This window comes from Haplochromis burtoni, unplaced genomic scaffold (genome assembly GCF_018398535.1).
Source record: "Haplochromis burtoni strain Fernald_Lab_line unplaced genomic scaffold, NCSU_Asbu1 Contig_154, whole genome shotgun sequence".
Taxonomy (NCBI): Eukaryota; Metazoa; Chordata; class Actinopteri; order Cichliformes; family Cichlidae; genus Haplochromis; species Haplochromis burtoni.
This window is the reverse complement of record NW_024582515.1, coordinates 1,025,883-1,048,960: the sequence shown is the minus strand read 5'-3', so window position 1 is coordinate 1,048,960 and position 23,078 is coordinate 1,025,883. Positions and strand designations below refer to the sequence as shown.

At 42.2% G+C, this 23,078-nt stretch overlaps 1 protein-coding gene across 1 annotated transcript in view; it reads right to left on the bottom strand.

Annotated features, from left to right (window-relative positions):
* Positions 1-20,181, bottom strand: part of arhgap20 (Rho GTPase activating protein 20) — a 31,534-nt gene extending 11,353 nt beyond the window's left edge. Inside the window, exons 1-11 of the mRNA XM_005932544.2 lie at positions 19,845-20,181; positions 17,233-17,318; positions 9,967-10,143; positions 8,684-8,833; positions 8,094-8,135; positions 7,747-7,831; positions 7,522-7,599; positions 7,220-7,286; positions 5,340-5,549; positions 1,259-1,449; positions 485-649 (exon numbers count right to left, since the gene is read on the bottom strand). Coding sequence (XP_005932606.1) covers positions 485-649; positions 1,259-1,449; positions 5,340-5,549; positions 7,220-7,286; positions 7,522-7,599; positions 7,747-7,831; positions 8,094-8,135; positions 8,684-8,833; positions 9,967-10,143; positions 17,233-17,318; positions 19,845-19,937 — 1,344 coding nt within the window. The 5' untranslated portion in view covers positions 19,938-20,181. The remainder of the gene's footprint in view (positions 1-484; positions 650-1,258; positions 1,450-5,339; positions 5,550-7,219; positions 7,287-7,521; positions 7,600-7,746; positions 7,832-8,093; positions 8,136-8,683; positions 8,834-9,966; positions 10,144-17,232; positions 17,319-19,844) is intronic.
* Between the last annotated feature and the right edge of the window lie 2,897 nt (positions 20,182-23,078).

The window sequence follows — 23,078 nt, the reverse complement described above, 5'->3', positions numbered from 1 at the left end:
TACTGGCACAACAGGTAGGAGTTGTGATGATTGCTGACAGTGATATATCTTCCTCAAGGATACTTTAGCATGCAGACTGGAGCAGCCAGGGATTGAACCGGTAGACTAGTAAATGACTTCCTCTTGCAAATTAAAGGGCTACAGTCACCCCTTTATATCACAGGAGGCTGACAATCCTTGCACTCTATGTGGAAAACAAGTGAAACAAAATTTAAAAAGGGAGTTGGACCATCTCTAAAAAAAATAAATAAATGAAGAAGAAGAAGGCCCGAGTTACTCCCTGGATGCCCGACTGTATGACAGCCGTTTGGCCTGGATCCTGAACAATGCTGCACCTTGTGTGTGTGACTGGCCGCCTGCCTGGCTATGCAGAGACAGATTATCCTGTCTGGACTAAGGTGACTTTGGACCAACATCAGTCGTGCCTGTTTTCAGTTTCAAACAAGAAAGAGAGACGGGGGAAGAGCTGTGTGTGTGTGGTTACCTTGAGGACAGCAGCGATGACGAACACAGACTGGTGTGTGATCTCCGCGTCCTCGCTCCCACTGTCCAGCCTGTCTCGGAGCTCCCGGCAGGCTTTTGCTCCAGCTGAACGCCTGAAGACGCCTCTGGTGTATGGCCCCTCCAGGTACAGAAATGCCAGCATGTCCTTTGGGGGAACATCGAAACAGAAGGTTACCAACTTGTTCAGTTTAATAACAATGTCATTTGATGAAACAGGAGAACTTAATGTCAGAGATTACACAAGCGGGAGCTTAGGAAACAGGCCCTAATGGCAGAAGGCATTTCATTCCACTGAGGTCTTAATTGCAAAGAATTCCTGCCAGAATTTTTATCTCGATTTCAATTCGGCACCTCCCTTTAACAAATTCTTCTGTGGACCAACAGGAGGAACGTGTCTGAATCAGTATTTCTACAAAGAACGAAAGAAAGACGTCTCTCTTAGAGGACACCTCAGTGAGAGGGTCACTCACTCCCAATAAGAAGAATGTGTACATTAAAATATATTCTGTTTCCAGGAAAAAAAATCTGATTTAATCTAAAATGGAAAATGGGTTCGCCAATTATTTTAAGTGGTTGGTGGATGTATTAAAGTCATAGAATAGTAAGATTGCAGCAGTAGAAGTCAAATAAAATGCTCCTAAAAATAATCTACTTTCTCACACCCTCAAGTCTCTCGTTCCCTAACTAAACAGTCAACCTGTGTTCCCTCAAGTCAGGGTCCTGACCCCTGTTATGTGAACTCCACTCGGCTTACCATGACAGGTTTAGGCAGGCCGTTTTCTGGAGAGCAGATGGAGCTCAAGGGCTGTCCAAACAGCCGACCGTGAGCGGCGGAGAGCAAGGTTGGGGACAGGGGCACGCCGTCCAGCTGTGTGCTCGAACCTCTCCAGAAAGGCCAATTGATCAGAGATCTCTTTCTCTTAAAAGACTTCTGCTGACCAGGCTCTGTGGGTAGGAAAATAAAAATAGAGGAAGGAGAACTTTAGTTTGAGATATAATCAAACTTTTGTTGTTGAGTAATGGATGGCGAATGCGCCCCAAGGTACGTTCAGGAAACCAAACTGTTTGATTCACATAGCTTCAAAAGTGCAGACTCAGAAACTGTTTCGTAATGTTTACTTTTGTGGGCTTGAATTTCGGGCAGAACTGCTTACGAATTGCCCATCAGCGTCAGATGCAGGAGCTTTTCATCATGCATCATGCTAACGCGCTGCTCATGGTTGAGAAATGAAAACCAATGAAAGCAGATGTGATAGACGATGGTTTACTCTGTTTACTCATGCGGGTGCGTTTAACAAAACCTCATAGCGAGCTGATATAGGTCACATCTCTGCTTTCCTGTCTCAATAAAGGCTAAAAAGAACATGTGCATGTGACTGCGTGTTCCCTTTCCTAAGTTTTTGCACAGCAGTGCAAAGGCACAATGTCTGCCTGCGTAGTTCAAGCACCAGCTCAGCAGGTTTTTGCATAGCACGTGTGCACTGAAGTGCCTATAAATAAGAATGTACATTTACTTTAGCGTGTAATTAGACATCTAAAATAAACAAGCAGTTTAAAAAGCTAGTTTTAGCATGATTAACTCCCGTGGAGCGCATTAGAATTACAATTAGCTGCTAAACAGAAGAAATGTATATTTAATAATGACTTAATTTCTTTGTGTTTTGGACTGCTGATTACATAAAATGTCACTCCGGGCTGAAATGCCTTTCAAAAACCTTGATTCATATCACAAATGTTATGATAATGACTCATTCGTCACTAATTGTGGCAGCACTGCCTTTCTGAGCCACCGCCGACGTTTTTAGACGGGCAAAATGTGCAAACAGTGCATTAAATCTCTTAAAGGGCCATTGTAGTGAAATGTAATTGTAGCAGCTTTGAATTGCCAACAATCTTGAAATGATAACATTTATGTTATTAAGCGTCGGTGATTTGTATCCAAGGGTGGGACTCAACCTAACAAACAAAAGATTCTTTCGGTGGGCGGGGGACCCATCGGCCCCGAAAGGGCCCTCAGAATACACGGCATACCTCACATAGAATTCATTATTTAACAATCTGCCGTGGCGTGATGCCCAAATACACTCTGGAACAAAGTTCAACAGTAACAGATTTACTGGCCTGTTCTGGCACTTCTCAGCAGGCCTTCGCCATCACTGAAAAAACATGACCTTGGTGTAAATCAGGTGTTACATCATTACGGCTCTCGAGGCAGGGAACCGTTTTAGAGACAGTGGAATGAGGAAACAGACACAGACTACATGTCTGGGTGGGCAGTCTCTGTCATCTTACACTAATCTTCTACTGTGTTATAAAACAGGTGCTAGATGTTGTATTTCTCTTCATTGACAATGAAATTACCACAGACATGACTACACAGTGACGTCAGTGTCCTGTAATAGAAACCCCAGATTACAGGTGCTGACATGTTAGTAGTTTACTTATTTCATTTTTAGGCAAATGGAATAATCTTTCATCTTTGCATAAATGCAATAATTCTATTCGATTCTTAGTTTTTCCAAATAACTAAATCAACACTGCCGGTGTAGCTAGCTCCAGAGGATGGGCCAACCTGGCTCTGTCAGTGTTGCCAACTTTGTCGCTATACTTTGCGAGTTTTCAAACCCCCTTAGTGACTTTTTTTTTTTTTTCAAAAAAAGCGACTAACGACAAATATGGCGACTTTTGCTGGTGTTATTAGGAAGACGTATGACCACTTTTTGACGTGAAAGCACGTATCGCTCTTACTCTCAACAAGCAGCGGGTGCTACCGTGGGCACCTCGCCCGTGCCGAAGTGCTCACAGGCGGCGGATAGTCCTCACGCAACACTCCCCCCCAAGCTGCTGTCAGAGCAGGAGACGTTCACCCCTACGCATCCTGCAAATGAATCTCCAGTGAGCGAAGCCGCTGCTCCAGCCCTGACTGTAATGACGTCAGTTCTTCTTTTACTCTTACTTTTTGTGGATCACAAGCTTTAAACCTACTTAAAACACACACACACACACACAGACTTTTTTGTGTGTCTATGTGTGTGTGTAACTCCGCCAGAGGGCTGTTTTGGGTCACAAGCCCGGATAAAGGTGGAGGGTTGGAATGACTAAAAAAACAATAATTGCTAAAAGAATTTAATTTGTAGTTCCAAATATATTCAGAATGCATTTAGGGTGTTTTTTACTCACTTTACGTCTCTTCCAGGATTCTCTCTCCTAAAAGTTAGGTTACAATTACATAAGCATGACAAATTATGCAAATTAGGCGATGACGTCATTTAGCGACTTTTAGGACAACCAATAACGATTTTCCTTACTGAGGAGTTGGCAACACTGGGCTCTACTGAACTGTAGGAAATGAATGCTTTGACAAGCAGACTTTAAGCCACTTCCAAGGGTGGACATGCCAGTAATATGGTTCATATTGTAATGGGAACATAGAAAATCTCTTCTTGCAGTTGAATGCACAACAATACCTGTTTTTATAGGTCTAGTACAAAATCTTAGCTCATTTTTCAAGTGCTGAGACAGCATAGATCTGTGTTGCTGTGTGCAGTGGTTCTTTATCCACGTTCATCCTCACTCTCTGTTGCTGTCATGAGCCACCTCAAAGGCTTTTTGTCCAGTTACAGTATCTCCCCAGTAGACTGGCACAAACTGGACATGAAGCATGTTGGGGAACAACTGGAGGAGTTTTATTTGTCATACACCCGCTAGTTGTTAAACATGTACAATTTCCTGTGTGATTGTTTGAGAATAAATGGCTGAAATGAGGCTTTTGTCAGGGCTACAAGCCAGTAAACACATATTCGTTAGCTTTCTGGTTGGGCGTGAGCAATTAGGCATGTATGGTGGCGGGGCTGTTATGGAGAGATTACGTAAGACCCTGTTGTGCCTGAAGCAAAGGAATCTGAGGCAAAGCTTGCGGTTGGCAAACTGGAGCCTACTTGACTGGAAAACACACATTTTTTTTCTCCTCTGCTTCTTCCCGCCACTAAACCTCATCATGTCCTTTTTCCATCCTGGTCTCCGTACCCGCAGTTCATCCTCACTCCTGTCCACCGTCATGTTGTTTTTCTTCCTCCTAATTTATCCGTACCTCTCCGCTTTAAGGTCCAAGTTTCAGTCTTTTGGTCTGCAAATCCTTTCTCTCTCTGCCATAGTTGTCTGTTTCTTTTTCCTTCACCTCTACTGACCTTCCACACTTACTCAATAGCTGTGTCATCTCTTTCTACTTTCCATCTTCCTATTCCCACATTTATCCGGTCCTTCTGGGGTTTCTTCCTCTTTGTCTGTCCGATGTTTTTCTTATTTTGACACCGCGTCTGTTCCAACCGTCTGTTCCGCGTCTGTAACCCACCGCTCCATTAAAATGCTCTTCCCACCGTCGATGACGCTTTTTTTCCCCTTCTTGTCCACCTGCTGATTCAAACTGAGGACTAACAAACACGACGGTAACCTCAAAGACGAGCACAAACATACTGAAATGTTTTATATAAGTGGAACTCGCTCTGGGAAGTACTTTCAGTTCTGTATTAATACTTCTGTATCCTCATATTTCCTCTTGTGGTTTCACAGAGAGTTAGATTTATGGATGGATTCCTCACAGTGACCAACCATGTACTCAGAAAACCTAAGCTGCCACGGTAATGACAAAAACAACAATGTTTACTTCTCTCACTTCATGAATCTTCCGTGGTGCATGAAGGGCCATCATCAGAATGCTACCGTTTTAAACCCCAAACGATTAACTTTAAATACTTAATGGTGGATGTAATTTTAATACCTACTACTAATAAACACAACCAAAATACCAGACACATACTGACTATGAAATCCCTTACCTAAAAGTTGAGTCTGCCCAAGGACAGCCTTGTTGGGTTTCAGTATAAATTGGCACTGCGTGTCTGGAGGGAGACACTGGTCCAACAGAAGAACCCCTGGGCAGTCTGTGGGACTCAGCACATCCTTCCCTCCTCCTCCTCCAAGTCCTCCACAATTGCTCCCAACGTCTCGAATGTGGCTCATCTTGATGCTGAAGGGAAACTCGTGGCCTGAATGAAAGGTCAAAGTTTAGCGCTGGAGGGCCTGGTGTGTGCAGTCTGTGCACCTCACATGATGCTTTAAAAAAAAAGGGGCATATACAGCATTGCATTTTGCAACACAGCGTCATAAATTCTGTGTTTGCGTGTCAGGAATTCTGTGTGGACTACAAAACAAAAGATTATGGTAACACAAAAAACCCACAAGAAAACCACGTCCTCTGAAATGTTCCCAGATGGTGAGTTTTGAACCACTGATGCATGCATAGAAGTGAGAAGTGGAGAGTTTTTTTCTAAATACTCATTGAGGAAGAGACGTTGTGTTTCTAGATGTCAGTAGGTTTTGTTATTCACCACATCCTACATCATTACCCAACTGTTGAACTACTTCTTTTAAGGGTGCCTTTAAAAGGGAAATATTTTAAGGTAATCAAATTCAGCCATATCTATTGTGTGTCCCCGATGTGACTGGAGACCCATAAAAACACAAGAAAGAGACCTTGTCTCCTTGTTCCTTTTCTCCGCAGATCAGAAAGTGTGTGTCTTTGAATGAGGCGCTCAGATTTGCAGCTGGTTGTGACATCAAAACTAGATAAGCACATACCCCAGCTGGTCAGCAGATCTGCCAAAATAGGACAGTGAGCCATTGTTATTTCCTAGCTAGAGCAGCTTCTCCAAACTCAAGGGCCAAACTGTTTGTTCTACGAGCACAACGTGCCAGCAAGTGTTAACAAATTACGCAGCTAATGATATCAGAAGGCTGAGGGAGAATAGGAAATTATGGGAACCAGTAAACAAAAGACTGTGTGTCAGTTACTGCGTTTTTTATGTTTTCTTTTGTTCTCTGGTCCTTACTGACCTCAGATTGCTTTTTTTTTTGTCTCCATTTTTTACTCTGTTACTTCTTCCCTTCTCTGTACTGAATTTTAAAACCCATGAAATCCCAGCAGGGTCCCTCTTGTTTCTGTGCTTTTCATTTTCTGCTGTCAGACAACACCGTGCCTATGAAGTAGCACGCGCAAACCATGTTCCAAGCTTCCCCTCTGCACTGATAAAAACCTGATTTTATAAAATCATGATACATGCACGGAGGCCTACGCTGTGCAATGATTTGGCCTCATTTAGATCTAAAATGATCACTTAAAGCAGGGGTGTCCAACTCCAGGCCTCAAGCGCCGGTGTCCTGCAGGTTTTAGATCTCACCCTGGGTCAACACACCTGAAGCAAATTAGTTCATTACCAGGCCTCTGAAGAACTTCAAGACATCTTGAGGAGGTAATTTAGCCATTTAGATCAGCTGTGTTGGATCAAGGGCACATCTAAAACCTGCAGGACACCGGCCCTCGAGGCCTAGAATTGGACATCCCTGACTTAGAGAGAAAGCCAGAAGCAAAATCATGGCTGCATCTGATATATGAATGGATTACTGCGCCAACTGGCTGCTGCAGTCATTCATTCACAGAGCGCTACCTAAAAAGGCCGTGGGCATCAACGGCTTAGTTGGATTTAAAAACGCAGATAAAACTGCGGGGTCTTCATGAAGGCTGAAATAAAGTTCTGTTTCATAACCAGTTCGAGGTACCTGTGAGACTTACATAAACTCATTAAAAAGGGGTATAATGTGACTGCTTTAAGCTATTTTTTATTATTTTGTTTTATACAGTGATGTCAGTAGGACTCACCGATAAGTGGATATGGAGGGTCATCCTTAATGGAGCTCACCCACAGCCGGTGGTCTTTAATGCAACCCTAAGAAGAGAAAAAGAGAGTCACTTTTAATGAGATTGCAAAAAGAAACTCCTTTAGTAAAAACTGCTCTGACACCACTTCAGCCATCAGGTTTTGCACTGTTTCACAGAGCTTGTGAATCCCAAAAGGTCCATTACTGAGAGCCTCGAGAGAGTTTTGTAGCATCGCACGACAAAGTTTAATATCTAGCGATCATCAATCACTGGATCCTGAACACAGGCCTTCGGTTACTTACTGATATGCTGAACTGCAGCAGAGCCATGCGGATGACTTCAGTGGTGCTGTCTGTGTTGCTGACCGCAAGCGTCTTGGCCTGGTGGAAACATTTTTGGGTAAACATCACGGAAATATGTAGATGTTTGTGTGATCCGTAAGTTATAGTGGTGCTAGAGATGTTATAATAGCTGTTTTTGTGCTGACAGAGGCAATAAAAACTCACGGGGGATGAAGGGAAACTTACATATGCACAGTTTCCAATATCCTTTGCGAAGATTTTCAGAGGAATGGTCTTTGGGTCGTCCTTCTCTTTTCCCTCACTTATCCGACTGAGTTTGGTGGAAAACAGGGAATGGGAAGGAGGTCAGTGTTATAGCGAGAATATTGTTTTAGAATAACACTTTTGTATAAGTTTATGAATTTGTCTGTTAATACAAAACATTCATGCTGTGGAGGCTTCAGCTTAATCATTTTATTCTTTAAAATCAAATCCTTTCTGGCCTGTAGAGGGGAATCTGATTTGCAAGGAAGAACTTTAAGCTAAACAAAGCATTAGGGCCAAAGACAAAGAACCTTTAATCAATTTGTTACCTGTTGACGAGCGCCAGCCACTTGTCCTTAGTCTCTTCAGAGCTGAAATGAAATCAGTGATGTTACAAAACACAATCAGAGGAAAAGTAACTGTCGCTCCTGCTTTGTTATGTAACTCCCGCCGTTAAAAACCAGACTTCCCCCTGGAGCCATGACTGGATTCCTCTTGATGGAAAATATAATGGGTGTGTTTGTGAATGGGTACACAGGTGTAGATGCTGCTAAGGCAGGTGCAAATATACGGCGCTGAATACATCTGTACGTGCTGCATGTTTGTGCCTGTGTGTGGTTACTCGCTCTATTTTTACTGAGAACAGCTTTATGACTGAAAGCTGCCTTTGTGCTTAAGCTTTTTATGGATTTTGCGGTGGGGTTCTCTACTATACTGTACATCTGCACCTCAGTACATTGCGTACTTTTCCAGAAATATTCAGGAGTAAGCGGTTAATGGGCTGGCAATGAATACTTTAAAGGAAATTGAGTTACCTCAAGCTTCTCCTGTTTGATCGAATCAAGATAATTTGAAAAAACATGGCTACATTTCACCTTCTAGGAATTCCCATTCTTGGATGTGAACAATTTGTACATACCTGAAGGTGGCTACACAGTTACAGGTGGGCCAGCCCATCACGAAGCTCCTCTCGGGGTTCGTGCTTCCTTCGCACACTTCCTCCATGCAGTTAGCCGTCCACATCTCGCAAACCCGGACCTGAGCCTTCACCTTGAAATGAGTAGGAGACCTGCAAACAAGCAAAACAGCATGCTATATTACAGTGTTTTGTGATAAATGTGATAAGTGCTCATATCTATCAACTGGTTTCAGGGTTTCAATGCATTCCACAAGGAACTTTTTGGGCATTAAGTGCGGAATCTGACTTAGTTTTCTTTAAATAACTGATGTCCATAAACCTCCTGTGGCATATGGCAATCTAAAAAAACACTTAATATAGAAGCAAAATATTAAAAGATTCAGCTATTCTCAGACGTTAAACACAGGCATGCTCAGTAGACATGTATTTATGTGCCACAGTATCTGTAATTATCGAGGGAGATGATCCAAATGCATACATTTGGCAAACAAACACATACTCTCTGCTTTATGGATATAAAGGCGCACGCACACAGACACACACACCACTCAACTTTTAAAAATTTCCCCTCCTCCCTCTTGCTATCGCTATCTTTCAAACACATACACACCAACACACATTCCTCTAACTCACCCTGGGTTCAGCCACAATGTATTAAAGCCAATTATAGCATACACTCTCACCACTGAGAGGGTCAGCTCCGCCCACTGGCACATGACTCCCAGGACAGACCGCAGCCATCCTGCTGTGTCTGCACTGAGGGGTTTGTGTGTACAGTAAGTACATACTGTAAGTGTGCAGAGCTTGTGTGTTTATGTGTATGTGTGAGTGTGTGTGTGTGTTTGTGTGGACCTCAAAATTGTCTATGTGCTCTTTGCTTTCTATATTTGAATGTGCTTGTGTTGTGTAGTTTGTGGGTGGGAAGCCCCATACTTTAGGCCCAAGGCGAGCCAGTTTGGCTTTGATCTGAGCCAGGCTTCATATGGATTTAATTGGCTGGGAAATAATTATATGCTGGGGGAAAAAATGAGGGACAGAGTAGTAAAAGAAGCAGGAGAGTATGTAAAGAGAGACAGGGGGAAACTCCATCCTTCACAAATTTTCTTTTGCTATGACCAGCAGAGAAACAACTAGGAACAATGAAATGTTGCACGGCCGCTTTTTGTTCCTATTTTTCCCTGTTTATGTCACTCTGTCTCTATTTCCTGTTCCGCCCCCTCTCACACTCACAACCACGTATAAACATCTCCCTGTCATTTCACAAAACACTGAAAGAAACTTACTTGGCCTTGGTGACGAGCAGGGTGTCTGTGAAGAGGAAAAGGTGTCTCTCCTGGATCTGCAAGCCGGTCTTTAGCTGTGTTTGGGCGTGACCCAGGAACAGACGGCCTGGACACTCAGCCAGGAAGGCCTGGACTAGAGGACAAGTCTCTGGGCTTACTGGCGTCAAGCAGCTTTCCCTGGGGGGACAAAACCGAGACAACGCAGACGCAAGGAATGATTTACACTATTAATCCCCAAAGGAGAAATTTGTGGTTTGGAGTATGTGGAAGCATGCACTGAAACAACAGGTTTGGAAACACAGTTGGACTGAATTTCTCTTTGCTTCGCTCAACAGCTATTGCAAAATTGCCACAGAGCTCCTGAATAGCTCACAGAAGCTGCCGAGTGACAAGAATAAAAAAGAGTGAAGAAACATTGTGAGCTTGAAACACCTAAAAAGTGAGCAAAGCAGTTGTAATCCACTGTGAGGATAGAAAGAGGAGATTTAAGTAACTCGTCTGAGCAAGACACTTAAGAAAGTGTGCACCTTTCTTACTAATGGATCCAAATCAGGCTCCCCCAGCCCCTGAGATACCTACCACCATCACGAAACTCAAGAATCAAATGAAAGACTATTAGCTTAGAAGGATGCAATTCAAACACTACCTCCCTTTAATTTGGATTACCACCAGGAAGACGTTAAGGCATAAAATTTCTGCCTGGCATCGTATGAGGAAACTAGCTCCATCCCGGTAAACACTGAAGAAGCTATTACGACTTTAAGGTTGGGAGTCAATGCTTTGCGGTTTTGAAACAAAACCCATGGTATAGCTAAATCTGAACAACCTTGAACGTTTTGTATTATATTGGCCACAAGACCACGACTTTATTTCCACACACATTTGGTTTGGTGGAGTAATACTTTATTCTTTATTCCTGCATATTTTCTTGTGGAGGGTTTTTTTTCCTCCAAACTTATACAGAATGTGAAACAACCAGGAATGGTGTAAGTGAAAGCAGGAATCCCACGTAGCATGTGAGCCAAGCTGTGAAAAGGCTTAGCTGACCCTCCAAATTTGAGCATTCCTCCTCATTTTTCTCCTCATTCTGACTCTTATTCCCAACGCACGTAATCTAACTAATACAAAAAAAGACAAGATTATAGTTTTAGAACATCAGGGAAATTGTTTGGCTACAAAGAAAAATCAGAAGGGCTATTTTTTAAGACGAGACAAAATCATTTTTTAGAGGAAGAGGAAATCATTTGAGAGCTCCATCCTTTCCTGTTTATTTGGAGGTGGCTGATAAAAGACCCAAATATCCACTTACATACACATTTTAAATCTTTCTCCGCTTTTCTTAGTCTCTTTCATGTAAACAGACGTGTGCAAACACAAACACACACATACTCTAATGAATGCACACACCCTCTTCTTAGGATAGTTTCTCACCCCTGATGCCTACCAGGACACATGCAAGGACACACTTTTCTGCTGCAAAAATCTGAGAAAGAACCAATATTTGGAAGCCAGGGAAGATGAATCTCTTACTCGCCAAAGTCCTTCCAGCTACAGCATAAGCGGTTACGTAATTAATTAACAAAAACCAGACGGCCACGCTAGAGTGCTTTCATATTATTTCTCTTTGTGTGTCATCCAAAAATAAATTCAAATGTGGGCTCAGTAAATTTAATTAGGCTCAATGAATTTAGCCAGCAGAGCATCAGCGATTCAGTGGAACATGTTGGCCTGCAGAACCAGGATCCAGGACGACTACAAGGGCACACTCACAGCTTAAAAATAAATACTTTCTATGTGACGCAGTTTCATTTCTTTTGTCTATTTACCCTTACCCTCCAGTCATATAACTAATGCATTTCTTTCTTTGCATCGCCTTCATATCACAACTATAAATTCTCCAAAGCACAGCTGATAGCTGGCTCTCATTAAATCTTTCAAGGTGGCACCATAACGTAATGTTGCACACCCCCTAAAACAGAGAGGGACACCGAAATGTAGTTGAGAAATGCTTCTGTCAGAAGAGCCCACACACACACACACGCACACACACACGCACAGATCAACATGGACAATAACACCTTCCTGTAAAGCCTCTTTCACATCTCACTTCCCCACAAAAAGGGCAACATCTTCCGTATTCACCGCACATCCCTTCCTCCTAAATGTTAGAGTGACAGCTGAATCGGACGGACGAACAGCTAATGGCTCCAATGTGCATCGTGTGATGTTGATAAATTGAGCGTCCACCCCGCCCGCGCATACATGGCCACCTTTGTTCAGGCACGGCTCCGTGAGGAGAACTGTTGACTTTCTAAAACACGATATGGGAGGGGGGAGCGGGAGTTGTACAATGAGCTGCACAACGCCGCATACTAATGTCCCCGCATGAATATTTAAGCTGGAGCGGGAAACATTTCTGCATGAAAGTCTTATAAGCATAAATCACCCAGTCTGACAGTCACAAGTGAGTTTCATTTACACAGCAAAAACTGACAGATTTGTGAAAAAATGGCTCCTAATCATTAAACGCCTGATTGAGCGTATCGAGATAAGAAAACGACACCATGAAACCGAGAACTACGAAGTTATAAAGCTCGAGGGATGGAATTATGAAAAGCAAGCGTTACAGAGAATGAAGAAGACAGAATCGGTGTTCAATAAAAAGGCCAAATTTGAATCACAAAGAAAAGCATCCTCATCACTGAGCCAGACTCTGTTAACTTATTGTGACGGCCCAAATGAAAACCCAGCTGCAGAAAGAAATGGAGCTTTTTCACGTGTAAAGAAAAGCCTGTGGCTGTGGCATCTCCTCAGCCTCGTGCAGCAAAAGCACCGAGTATTTAAATCATGAAGGAAGATAAGTAAAGCCTTAGTCATGGACATGAGTATGATCCATCAGGTGTGAGTGCTACATACCCAGAGGGAAAACAGCTGGACAAACAGCTGGAACTTTCTATGCTTGTCTTGTTTGTTGCTTAGCTTTCTTTCCACTCATTGTTTCCACTTTCTTTTTACCACTTATTTCCAGTTCCAGGTATTTCCCATTGTAACGGGACCTTAGTGGGGCTAGATGCGCTGTTTTGCTTATATTGCTGTGTCTTGATGCACAGTTTAAAGTCTCCCCAGCTGTCAAACAGTCAGCCTAGACAGAACAGACTGACTCCCTCAGGGCAGAAATGACACTTATATAACTCTGTCCATCTGCTCAGCTTTGATAATAACCCTGAGAAGAACGCTGAGTGTCATTTATGTGTCTCTGTGCATCATCTGTGTCATTAATTTGTCTGCAGCTAATTTGTCTTTGGTGGCAAATCTGCTTTTCCTGTATTAAGTCAACACATGGCGAGAAGAAGCAAATAAATGGAAATGTGTTCAGAGCAAACTTTCAGCCTCGCTCTTATTTCTCATGAAATGCGTAAATTCTGACAGGGAATAAAAATAAAGATAGGACGAAAAAGCAAAGGCAGAGATGTCCGTGTTTCCTCTTTCACCGCCTTAAAGGGGAAGCCCAAGCCACAAGAAATTAAAGGGGGAAGAAATCGAAAGGAAAATAATGTAAGAAGCTAAATATTTTATTCATTTTTGTGACCATTCATTAAATTTCAGCACAGTTCAGCAGTCTTCAGTCAAAGCTAGTTTCTTCTTTTGTCTCCTCTGCTCTGCGCAAAGTGAAACAGAGAGCAGAGGAGAGACTGGTGAAGTGCAGATAACATTATTTAATTTGGAGACCTCCTTCCCCCAACTACAAGAGATGTCACCCGTTGAACCTTTGCATATGTTTCTGTACGAGGAGGGTTGAATCACCAACAGCCTGACCTCTTTGTCCCAGATAAAAGATCTTCAGACAAGCAACAATTGGCATCTCTGTGCACGAAGCAGTGAAAAGAGACCGTCTGTTAACAAGCGGATTTGGGAAGACATCATTTTTGCATAAACACACTCCACTCCGCACCATCGCCCGAATCACAGTGGAAGCTTTTGTTTATCGTGGCATAAAAACCCCAGAAAGCTGCAGTAAGACTGGCAATAAAGAGATTACTCACTTCATTACTCACACATTTCTGAATTACATTCCTACTATAGTTGTAACTAGGTCAGGAGCTTTGATAGGTGCCTTTTTCCTTCTACAGAACAACTCCTTAACCTTCCTAAAACCTGAAAAGGGGACTATTTTGCATCTTTCTATTGCTAATTAGACCCCTAAAAGGATGGGAAACACAAAACCAAAAGCTAAAAAAGCCTAAAAAGCTCTACAGATTTGAAGGAAACTGAACAGCCAGGCAACATCTGATTCAGATACACTATAATAACCATTAACAATAACTCACTAACAACTCACTACTGCACATAAAACAATTAAAACTTGACCTTTTTTTGCTCTGCGTGCATCAGATAGGTTCATAGGCAAAATATAATGTTAGTTCATCCTGACACCAGTGCCCTGATATAGACGAGGAAGCACACACACACACACACACACACACACACACACACACACACACACACACACACACACGGATGAGGTCAGAATCAGGAGCTAGAATTGCCTAGGGGCTGTCAGCCATGATATCCTTAACAGAGCTCATTATTACAACCAGGAAATGATTTTTGCATGATGTGCAAGTGGGTGTGTGTTCTTGAATTTGTCATTTTGAGATCCAGATGTCAACAACCAGGAAAAAAACTGAAAACTGAGATGTTTTTAATTTTTTTTACATTTCTAAAAGTCATTACTCAGAAATAAGATTAGATTTAAGATTAAGTAAAGAGCTGTGTGGTTGTCACATTTATGTGTGCGCGGCTGATAGCACGTGAAAGTGTGAGGTCAGGAGGGGTCCATGTGTATAGATTTCATTGCCTGAAGGTTGAAGGAGACCCTTAATCCCCCGCACTGTAGTTGGGAGGCAAAGAGATGACGTTATACTTCGAGATGAAGTGTGAGAGTTTGTGCACGCAGGTGATGTAAATGGCTGCGCTAAAGGTCCAGAGACCCTTCCGGTGCCTCTTAGGGCTGATGGGAAACACAGGCAAGGACGTATCTCAGGGACAGAGGGGAGGGAAAGAAGAAAAAAGAATCTCTTGTGAAAAAAGACACACTCCAAACAATGGAAACTTCACCATGCCAATTTTTTTTTTAATCCTTCGTTTTGTTTTTTGTTTTTTCCCCCGGTACCTCAGAACTCAGTTCATTGTAGCACTGTTATTTTAAAAAAGTGAACAGGAGCCAAAACTCAGCGCTGTTCACTGACTGCACGAGTCATGAGCAGAGGAAAAAAAAGGGGGGAAAGAGTTCAGAGATGAGACAAAAAAACAAAACAGAAACTCAAATCAAAGCCTGAGGTGTGTTTCACTCTGTAGCTGCTTTAGCTGCTCTGCACTGTTTAATATTTAAACCTGGTTTTTTCCAGCTGTTCTCAATACTGAAAAATGAACTGACTGTGAGTGAGTAACAGCTTCATGAACAAGATGAAAATGCCAGACCAACAGGACACTCAGCAAGTCAGTGCTATTCTCAGAGAGGAGCTCTTAAGCATAAAGTTAAAGACTTGACAATAAATCCTAGCCTATAAGGGCAAGAAGTTATCAACTAGAACAAAAAAGCTGCTTACAATAAAAATTTGTGCAAGGAGAGTTTGTAACAGCAGTAGAGCCTTTTTAAAGAACACAGCAGTGATACAATGATGTGCAACCCCACTGCCAAGACCTGCTGGCACATGGATATACCCATTCTAACTGCTTTAATTGGGGCTCCGGGGTTTTATAACAGCCTGCATGTGGTTTGCAAATCTTAACAACAACAAATATGCATTCATAATAAAAAGTGCCCAGTTAATAAAGAAAGAAAGAAAGAAAAGCACCTGCTGCATGAGAGTCACATCAGCCTTTACCTACTCTCAGTCATCTAAGCACTCTGCTGGCAGCACCCCTGCACACACATATCCGGACCTTAATAACTACTTCACACACTCACTGACATGTTAGGTTCTGACCCCAGCTGACCTCCACCGGCCTCTAAGCCTCCTGATGTGAGGTCAGGGGTTAAGGGTGACAGCTGAGAGCGTCAGGTCAGCTCACACACCCACACACACACACACACACACACACACACACACACACACACACACACACGCACGCACACACAGGTCAGACTTGGACAGACTCTCAGGCAGCCTCTGTTTGTCTTTCACTCAATAAATGGTCTCATGGTGTCTCACTCTGCATCCAAACAGAGCATCTACGTTGTCTTTCTAACTCTGTTTAGCACATATGCACACACAGACACACACAGACCCTACAACAACACTGGCCTATTTAAGATTTTGTCGAAATCGTGAAGATTTACCATCCTGATCTCCATAAAAGCTGCCAACAGCAATTCTCTATAATGTAACGCTGGCAGTGGGAAGGCATCAGGTTTATTCACCAGGCACTCGCTTGTAGGTGAAATCATGACAACATGAAAACTTTCTAAAGCCTCAAAGTGTTTTGAAAAGCCAGCCTGCCTCAAAGTGTTTTTCCTCTAAAAACCCCCAAAAGCTGGCACTGGCAGAAAATTAAACAGAGTGCATAACAGAAACAAAGTTTTTAGTAAACAAATACCCTTCCTGGAGGGTTTGTAATAGCTTATTTCCGAAACTGTTGAAGGAGGATGAAGGGATTTGTGAGATACGAGGGTGATGAAAAGCCCGATAGTTCTGATGGAAGTGAGGATTTAAAAGCCCTCGATGAATGAGTCAGAAAGGCCTGGCAGTCTTAATGCTGATGTCTGAAGACACTGAATGTGACAGAAAAGGGGAGAGATATCTGAATCTAAGTGATGAAATTAGACATTTTAATGTGTGTCTGAAATACTAAACACCTCAGACCTGGAACCAAAGGCTTCCACTTTTGCTCATCAGAGGCATATATTTTCTAATCAGTGATTTTTATCTCAGCCTCGTAGCTATACTTTCTTTCTTGTCACCTTATCAAACCCACAGGTAAGTACTTTCTAGGAAGTTTGTGAGTCAGTGCAAATATCCATCAAAATGCATGAAGTCTAGAAAAGTTATGTTTAAACAATCTAGAAAGTCTGTACGTGCAAAAAATAACAGGTTACTAGGCAAAGAAAGCAGGAAAAGGATTTTTTCAATACATTAAATTCAGTTTATAAAGCCTTTATAAAGCATGCATGGTAGGGTCAATAGTTTATGAAGAAAAAGGGGAGAAATATGGCACACAGTGGTGACAGCACCTCAGCAGCTCAGTATGTGTGTTTGCTGATACCTGGATGTGCTTCTTGATCTGGTGAGTGCTTTGCTGATGACGAGTGAAGGAGCTGACTGTCGTCTCTGCGCCAGGGTCTTCATCTTCTGCACAGTCAGAGAGAGAGAGGTGAGAGACGTGGGTCAGAGACATTACTTTGCGTCACAGTTTTGGGTTTGGTACAACACGCAATGGTTACAGAGACGGAAGGCAAAGTACACAGTCAGCACTGCTCTGAGCTGGCTGTTTAGCTGTGGTCGATGCAGGAAATACAGGACTCACAGAGAAGGGAAGAAAGCGACTAATAGGAGAAGTGACGGCAGTTAAAAAGGAGGGAAAAGAGGAAACGAGCGAGATGGAGGCAGACAGAAAAATAAGTGACAGCGAGACAGAAAAGATGGCCGGAGCTGGGAAATATATCATCGGCGTGTGATGTTTATGATGGTTCACATATTCCCACTGTGGCACGATAAATGGTGCGCTCACTCACAGAAGTATGGCAGGCATCCGCCACAGCTATTTCATTTAAACCTACAGCATGCCAAAACCTTGTTAGCTCACAATACCTCCCCCTCCTCCTCCCCCACGACGTACACTACAGTGATTCAATCAGAGGAAGGCAAGAAATAATTAAAGTAGCGACCCAAATTAAATAAGACTCAGATTCCTGGAATCTTTTTGGAGTTACTTAAGGGTGACATTCCTCTCTTAACAAACTCCTGTTAGTAATAGAGGTCAGAGTTGCTACAGCCCAGCCCAACATGCTGTGAGTTATTGGACATTTGGAAAAAGGAAAGAAGCATCAGCTTCAATGTGCTTATTTTCTTTTTTTTTTAAAAAGGAACAATAATTCACAGTGACACGTCTTGCCTGAGATGAATATCTGACACCTACAAATTAGTTGAATTGACTTGATGGTTTTGTGGAAAACCTTTAAATCGGGTTGGGTTTTTCCATTAGTTTTGTTTACGGTAAGTTTGATAATTCAGTTCGTTTCCACGCAGATTTTCAAACGCACCAGCGACGTTGGTGACAGGTGTCATCTCGTTGTTCTGCCGTGGTGACTGACACGAGGCAGGACACCCTGAAGCCTCAAGTCTTAAATTATGCAGCCTGTGTGCTAAAGCCAAAGAGGAAGTCTGCACTGTAAAGCTGCAGGACAAGTACACATTATGTACCTGTCATGCCTGTCACGTACAATTCAAGAAAGCACATTCTCACAGAAATATCCGAGAGGAAAAAACAAGTCCTACTCAAAGAGATGCATGTGGAAACTCTATTTTCATGAGCATTTTCTCACTCGGTGAGGCTCTGGCTGACAGATTGCATTTCTCACAACTTCCTAAGGCTGAGCAGAGCCCAGTGTGTTGCAGACAGGCCAAAGAGCAGCAATTGCTCAGAGAAGGGAAAGAGAAAGGAGGGGTTGGGGTGGGCTACAGCAACATCATTTGTAAATCCATAACACTATTTTTCACTATAAAATTCCAGGCCTGGAAAGTGGTGAAATACTTAGAAAGCACCAGTGTACTGTGCAGAAGTAGCTAGTGGAGATCATATGAGTACATATTATATTTGCCAACCATCACGCACATCCTGTTAACCTATGGTCAACTTTTCTAACCCAGTTGTTGCTTTCAGGAGGCATTTCGGCACTTTTATGTTCACACTTAGTGCTCACATCCTCCCATGCTGAAAGCTGCAGTTACTTGCTTTAAACAGGCGTGAGGAGGGGGCGCTACGCGTTCGTTCAGCAGCCGCTGGGAATCGTCTGCTCTATCAGCGACGAAGATCTGGAGGGAAATATTTACATGAAATAATTGTAATGCATAGCCCTCGATTTACAGCACAGGCGGTAATGTGGAATGACACGCAAAATTGTGTTTATTTTCCCCTCTTCTGTTTAAATACTCTATGCTCTCAGTGAAGAGAAGCCACGCAACTAACCGAAGCGCAACATCCATGCCCGTGTTGCCTGTGAAATTAACAAATAATCGCTCTTTATATTTTTTTCTGTTGTTTGGCTTCAGCCATACTTTCTGCACTAAGCATGAAAAAACAAAGTAATGACCCGTTTTGTTTTTCAAGAGTTTTTCTTGGGTAAAAAGTTCAACTTTTTAATAATAATAAATCACAAGTTGGAAAGACCAGAATCCAGTCCTCTGGTTTTGCTTTTCTTTTTTCCACACTTAAGATTACACTATTCCACGTGCACAGGGTGGATCCACACAAGTCTTCAAGGACAAACCTTGATCAAGCCTGTGAAAAACTGTGATCACATAAACGCTCATACTATGTACAATCACAATGACATGGACGAGGAACAGTCAAGCGTCTTAATTCAGATCCTCTAGACGTGATGCGCAGCACACAGATGAGGGTTTAAAGACTGATTTTTAAAAAATACATTTAAAAAAGACACATATCAGAAAATAACACAATGAAGCCAACAAGCCAGGAACAGAAACGTGCGTTCGGTCTTTTAACTCACTCTTGCAGATACTGCTCTGTGTCTTACATCTCATATTGTCATTCAAAAGTAAAAGAAGACCCACAACAAGCGCACCCGATGCGCAAAAACGCGCACACGTGAACAGAAAGTGCGTCTAGATAACGTTACATTACTTCAGATGTACCTTTTTGCTGTCGGGAAGCGCCTTGCTCTCTCCCGTCAGAGAGTCGGACCTGTTCTGTCCCATGGTCCCCTGCTGCGGTGACATGATTTCCATCAAGGCTGTATAAATCCACGGGTCCGAGCGCACCCACGGTATATTCCCATGATACGTAAGTAAGTCCAAAAGTTTATCCGGCGGAGAAGGGAGAGCGAGCCAGAAACGAATCCATGATGGAGAGGTCTGATCTGAAGTATGAAAAGAGGTGACTGCTCTCTTCTGTCTCTGTGTCTCTCTCTGAGCGCTGTTTGCTCTGAGCGCAGCGGTTACGGTGTACTTCAGCTCACTCTGAACTTCAAAGTTAAAGACAATGAGGTACACAGCTTCCGTCCGTGCTTTTCAAATTAAAGTCACTTTTCAGCCCATCCAAAGATATCACGAGACATTTTTGTAAATCAAAAACAAAACTATAACATATATATATATATATATAAATACAAGTTGATATAAAAATAACAACAGCAGTGGTGAATGGTGAATATTGCAGTGTTTGTTCAAATTAGAAATTCAGTGAGCGTAGACTAGTTGAAGAACAGCTCGGTGTCTGTGGAGAGCAAACAGCTTCCGGAAGCCTGAAAGTGGTTTAATAAATTCCAAAGCAGAGGCGGACTGCCCGCTGGAAGCACCGGGATATTTCCCGGCAGCTAAAGGGTCATTTGGCCTACCGTCAACAGTCAGCTCGACTGTAAAATAAACAAGTAAGATTCTCAGTGGGTTCTCAGAATCCACACATCAAGCCACACTCTGCTCTGGTAGATAAACTCTGGAAGCAGTGCGCACAAGACGCGCACAAGGGCGCACGTGCAGAGTCCAGACAAGGCAGTCAACATTTGATAATATTTCAGCTCCCTAAAGCATAGGTGTCAAACTCTGGCCCGCAGCCTAATTACATTTGGCCCGCGAAGCCATACCAAATTACTATTAGAGCTGGCCTACTGGTATTATACAGCTAATATATATATATTGTTTAGTATTAAGCTTTGCTTGTTCCATATTCAGTTTTTCAGCAAAACTTGTTTGAGTCCATAAGAAAAGATTCATTCTTATATCTAGAGGAAGATATTTTTTTTTCAATAAATATTAGTGTTAGCCCGCAACTTTGTTCCAGTTTTGAATTTTGGCCCACTGTGTATTTGAGTTTGACACCCCTGCCCTAAAGTAAACGATTGTCACAAGGAAAAGCAAAGATTAACGAGAGAAAGGAAGAATTCGTTCATTTTCAGGAAACATGTGTGAGCAGTTTTGTGTAATACTTCAATCTAAGATAGTTAAACTTACTTTGTGTCTCACTCTGTGAAAAGGTGTCTAAATAATGACTTTTTTTTGGCACAGTTATGCTTACAGACTCCACTTTCCTATAGAAACAAGACAAATGCAATAAACATTAAACATTAAAATATGAATATAACTGGTCTGAGAGGCCTGGAACAGAATCAGAAGAGTAGCCTGAATAATTGTTTCAGTCCTCCAACATCACTGATGACTGGTTGATGTAAAAGGAACAAATTTGTGGCAGAAGCAAGTATGCATTTGTGAGAGAGGGTGGATGTCAGTGACAACACTGAAAACACTATGATGGCACCAGGATGCTAAAAATTATGATTATGTAAATTATTGCTTGCAATGTCCCTTCCACAGACACATGTCAGTAAAAACAAAATAAAAGAATCTTGTTTCAAGCATTTGAATTGACTTCAGTGCAGTTTTTGTATTGCAACAAAAACTGATGTCAAATGAAGACTTTCTATCTAATTATTATAAGTTGTTCATATGAGTGCCAAATTTGGCCCTTTTATTTTGAAGACTGCCCGTCATGGCCTAATCTTCATGTTTTGACCCAGTTCTGTTGCTAAAATCATGCTTTAGTTTCACTCTTAAACCGCCCGTGTATATATGCATGTGAGTGTGTTTTCATTTGAAGCGCCCTCCGTGTTTTCTTTGGCAGTCGGTGCCATATAGAGGACGTCTGTTTCTGCAGTACAGTAATGCAGTTTACAGAGGATCCAGTTCAGGTGTAAGAATGTACTTCCAGGGCCAATAATAATAATAACTGATGAGGAGGAATGTCCACAGTATTTTTTATTTTTTTTTAACACAGGCATGACGCTTGACTCATTTGAATTTTAGCTGCAGCTACAGTAAACCTCAGTGGGATACCTTCCTCTGTGGATTGAGAGTGTTTACTTTTAAAAGTCTGAAGGCAATCAAAAGGCACCCACCACCACTGAAGCTAAACTGATTTATTGAGTCTGTGAACTGAATTTTAAGCTCTTGCACATGTCCACTGGTTTCACGGTTAGGACTTACATATACAGGAGAAACCAGGGAGTATAAAATCAACAGCAACATGAGTGTTACCTGATATAAATGATATCTGAATACATCTGTATTTTTGTGCCACTGCGGTGTGTTTCAAAGCTTTAAAAAGCGTTTGGCTCACCTGGAAGAACATGTAGGTACCAAGTCGTCTTTCTTTCTCTTCTTTGCCTTGCTGTCTATGAAATTCCAAAGCTAAAGAACAATAACGGCCCACTGTAGACCATTGTCTCTCCTGCACAAATGTAAAGGTATGCAGTGATTGTTCCATCTTATCTGTCCTGTGAAAAGTGGCATGCATCGAATGATAAGAACACATTGATAGTGTTTGACCATCCTCTTTGATCACGTCACGAGCTACGTGAGACAGCAGCCGGGGAACCTGGATTCTGTCTAGAGAAAATAGCTTGATGCACAAAAAGCTGCATTCCTTTATTCTGCCACTAAATCAATGCTTTTATTCCAGAACAGAGTGCGGCCAAGTCATATTTGTCCCTGAACCTAAACTGCACTTTGTGCACTCTATTTTTTAGGGGTTAAATGACTGCCTTTGCTTCCTGCTGTTTGGAGGGACCCAAAGCCAAAAACAAACAAAACAAAGAAAAAAAAACACCAAAAAAAGAAAGAAAAAGGAAACAAAAAGAAAAAAAGTTAGACTAAATTGAGGGTGTGTCAGAAATGTGGTTGGAAACACCAATGGTTGACCATGACTGCCTCTGCACTGCACTGCACTGCTTTTTCTTTTACCACCTAAATGTTCCACTTTAGATTGCACCAATAAAAAGTGTGCTTTGGATTTTGTTTTTGGTAACCATGGAAAAGCAATACATTTCTGCACGGTAGCTCAAAAAGCACACTTTTAATTCGTGCCAGAAATCCAAA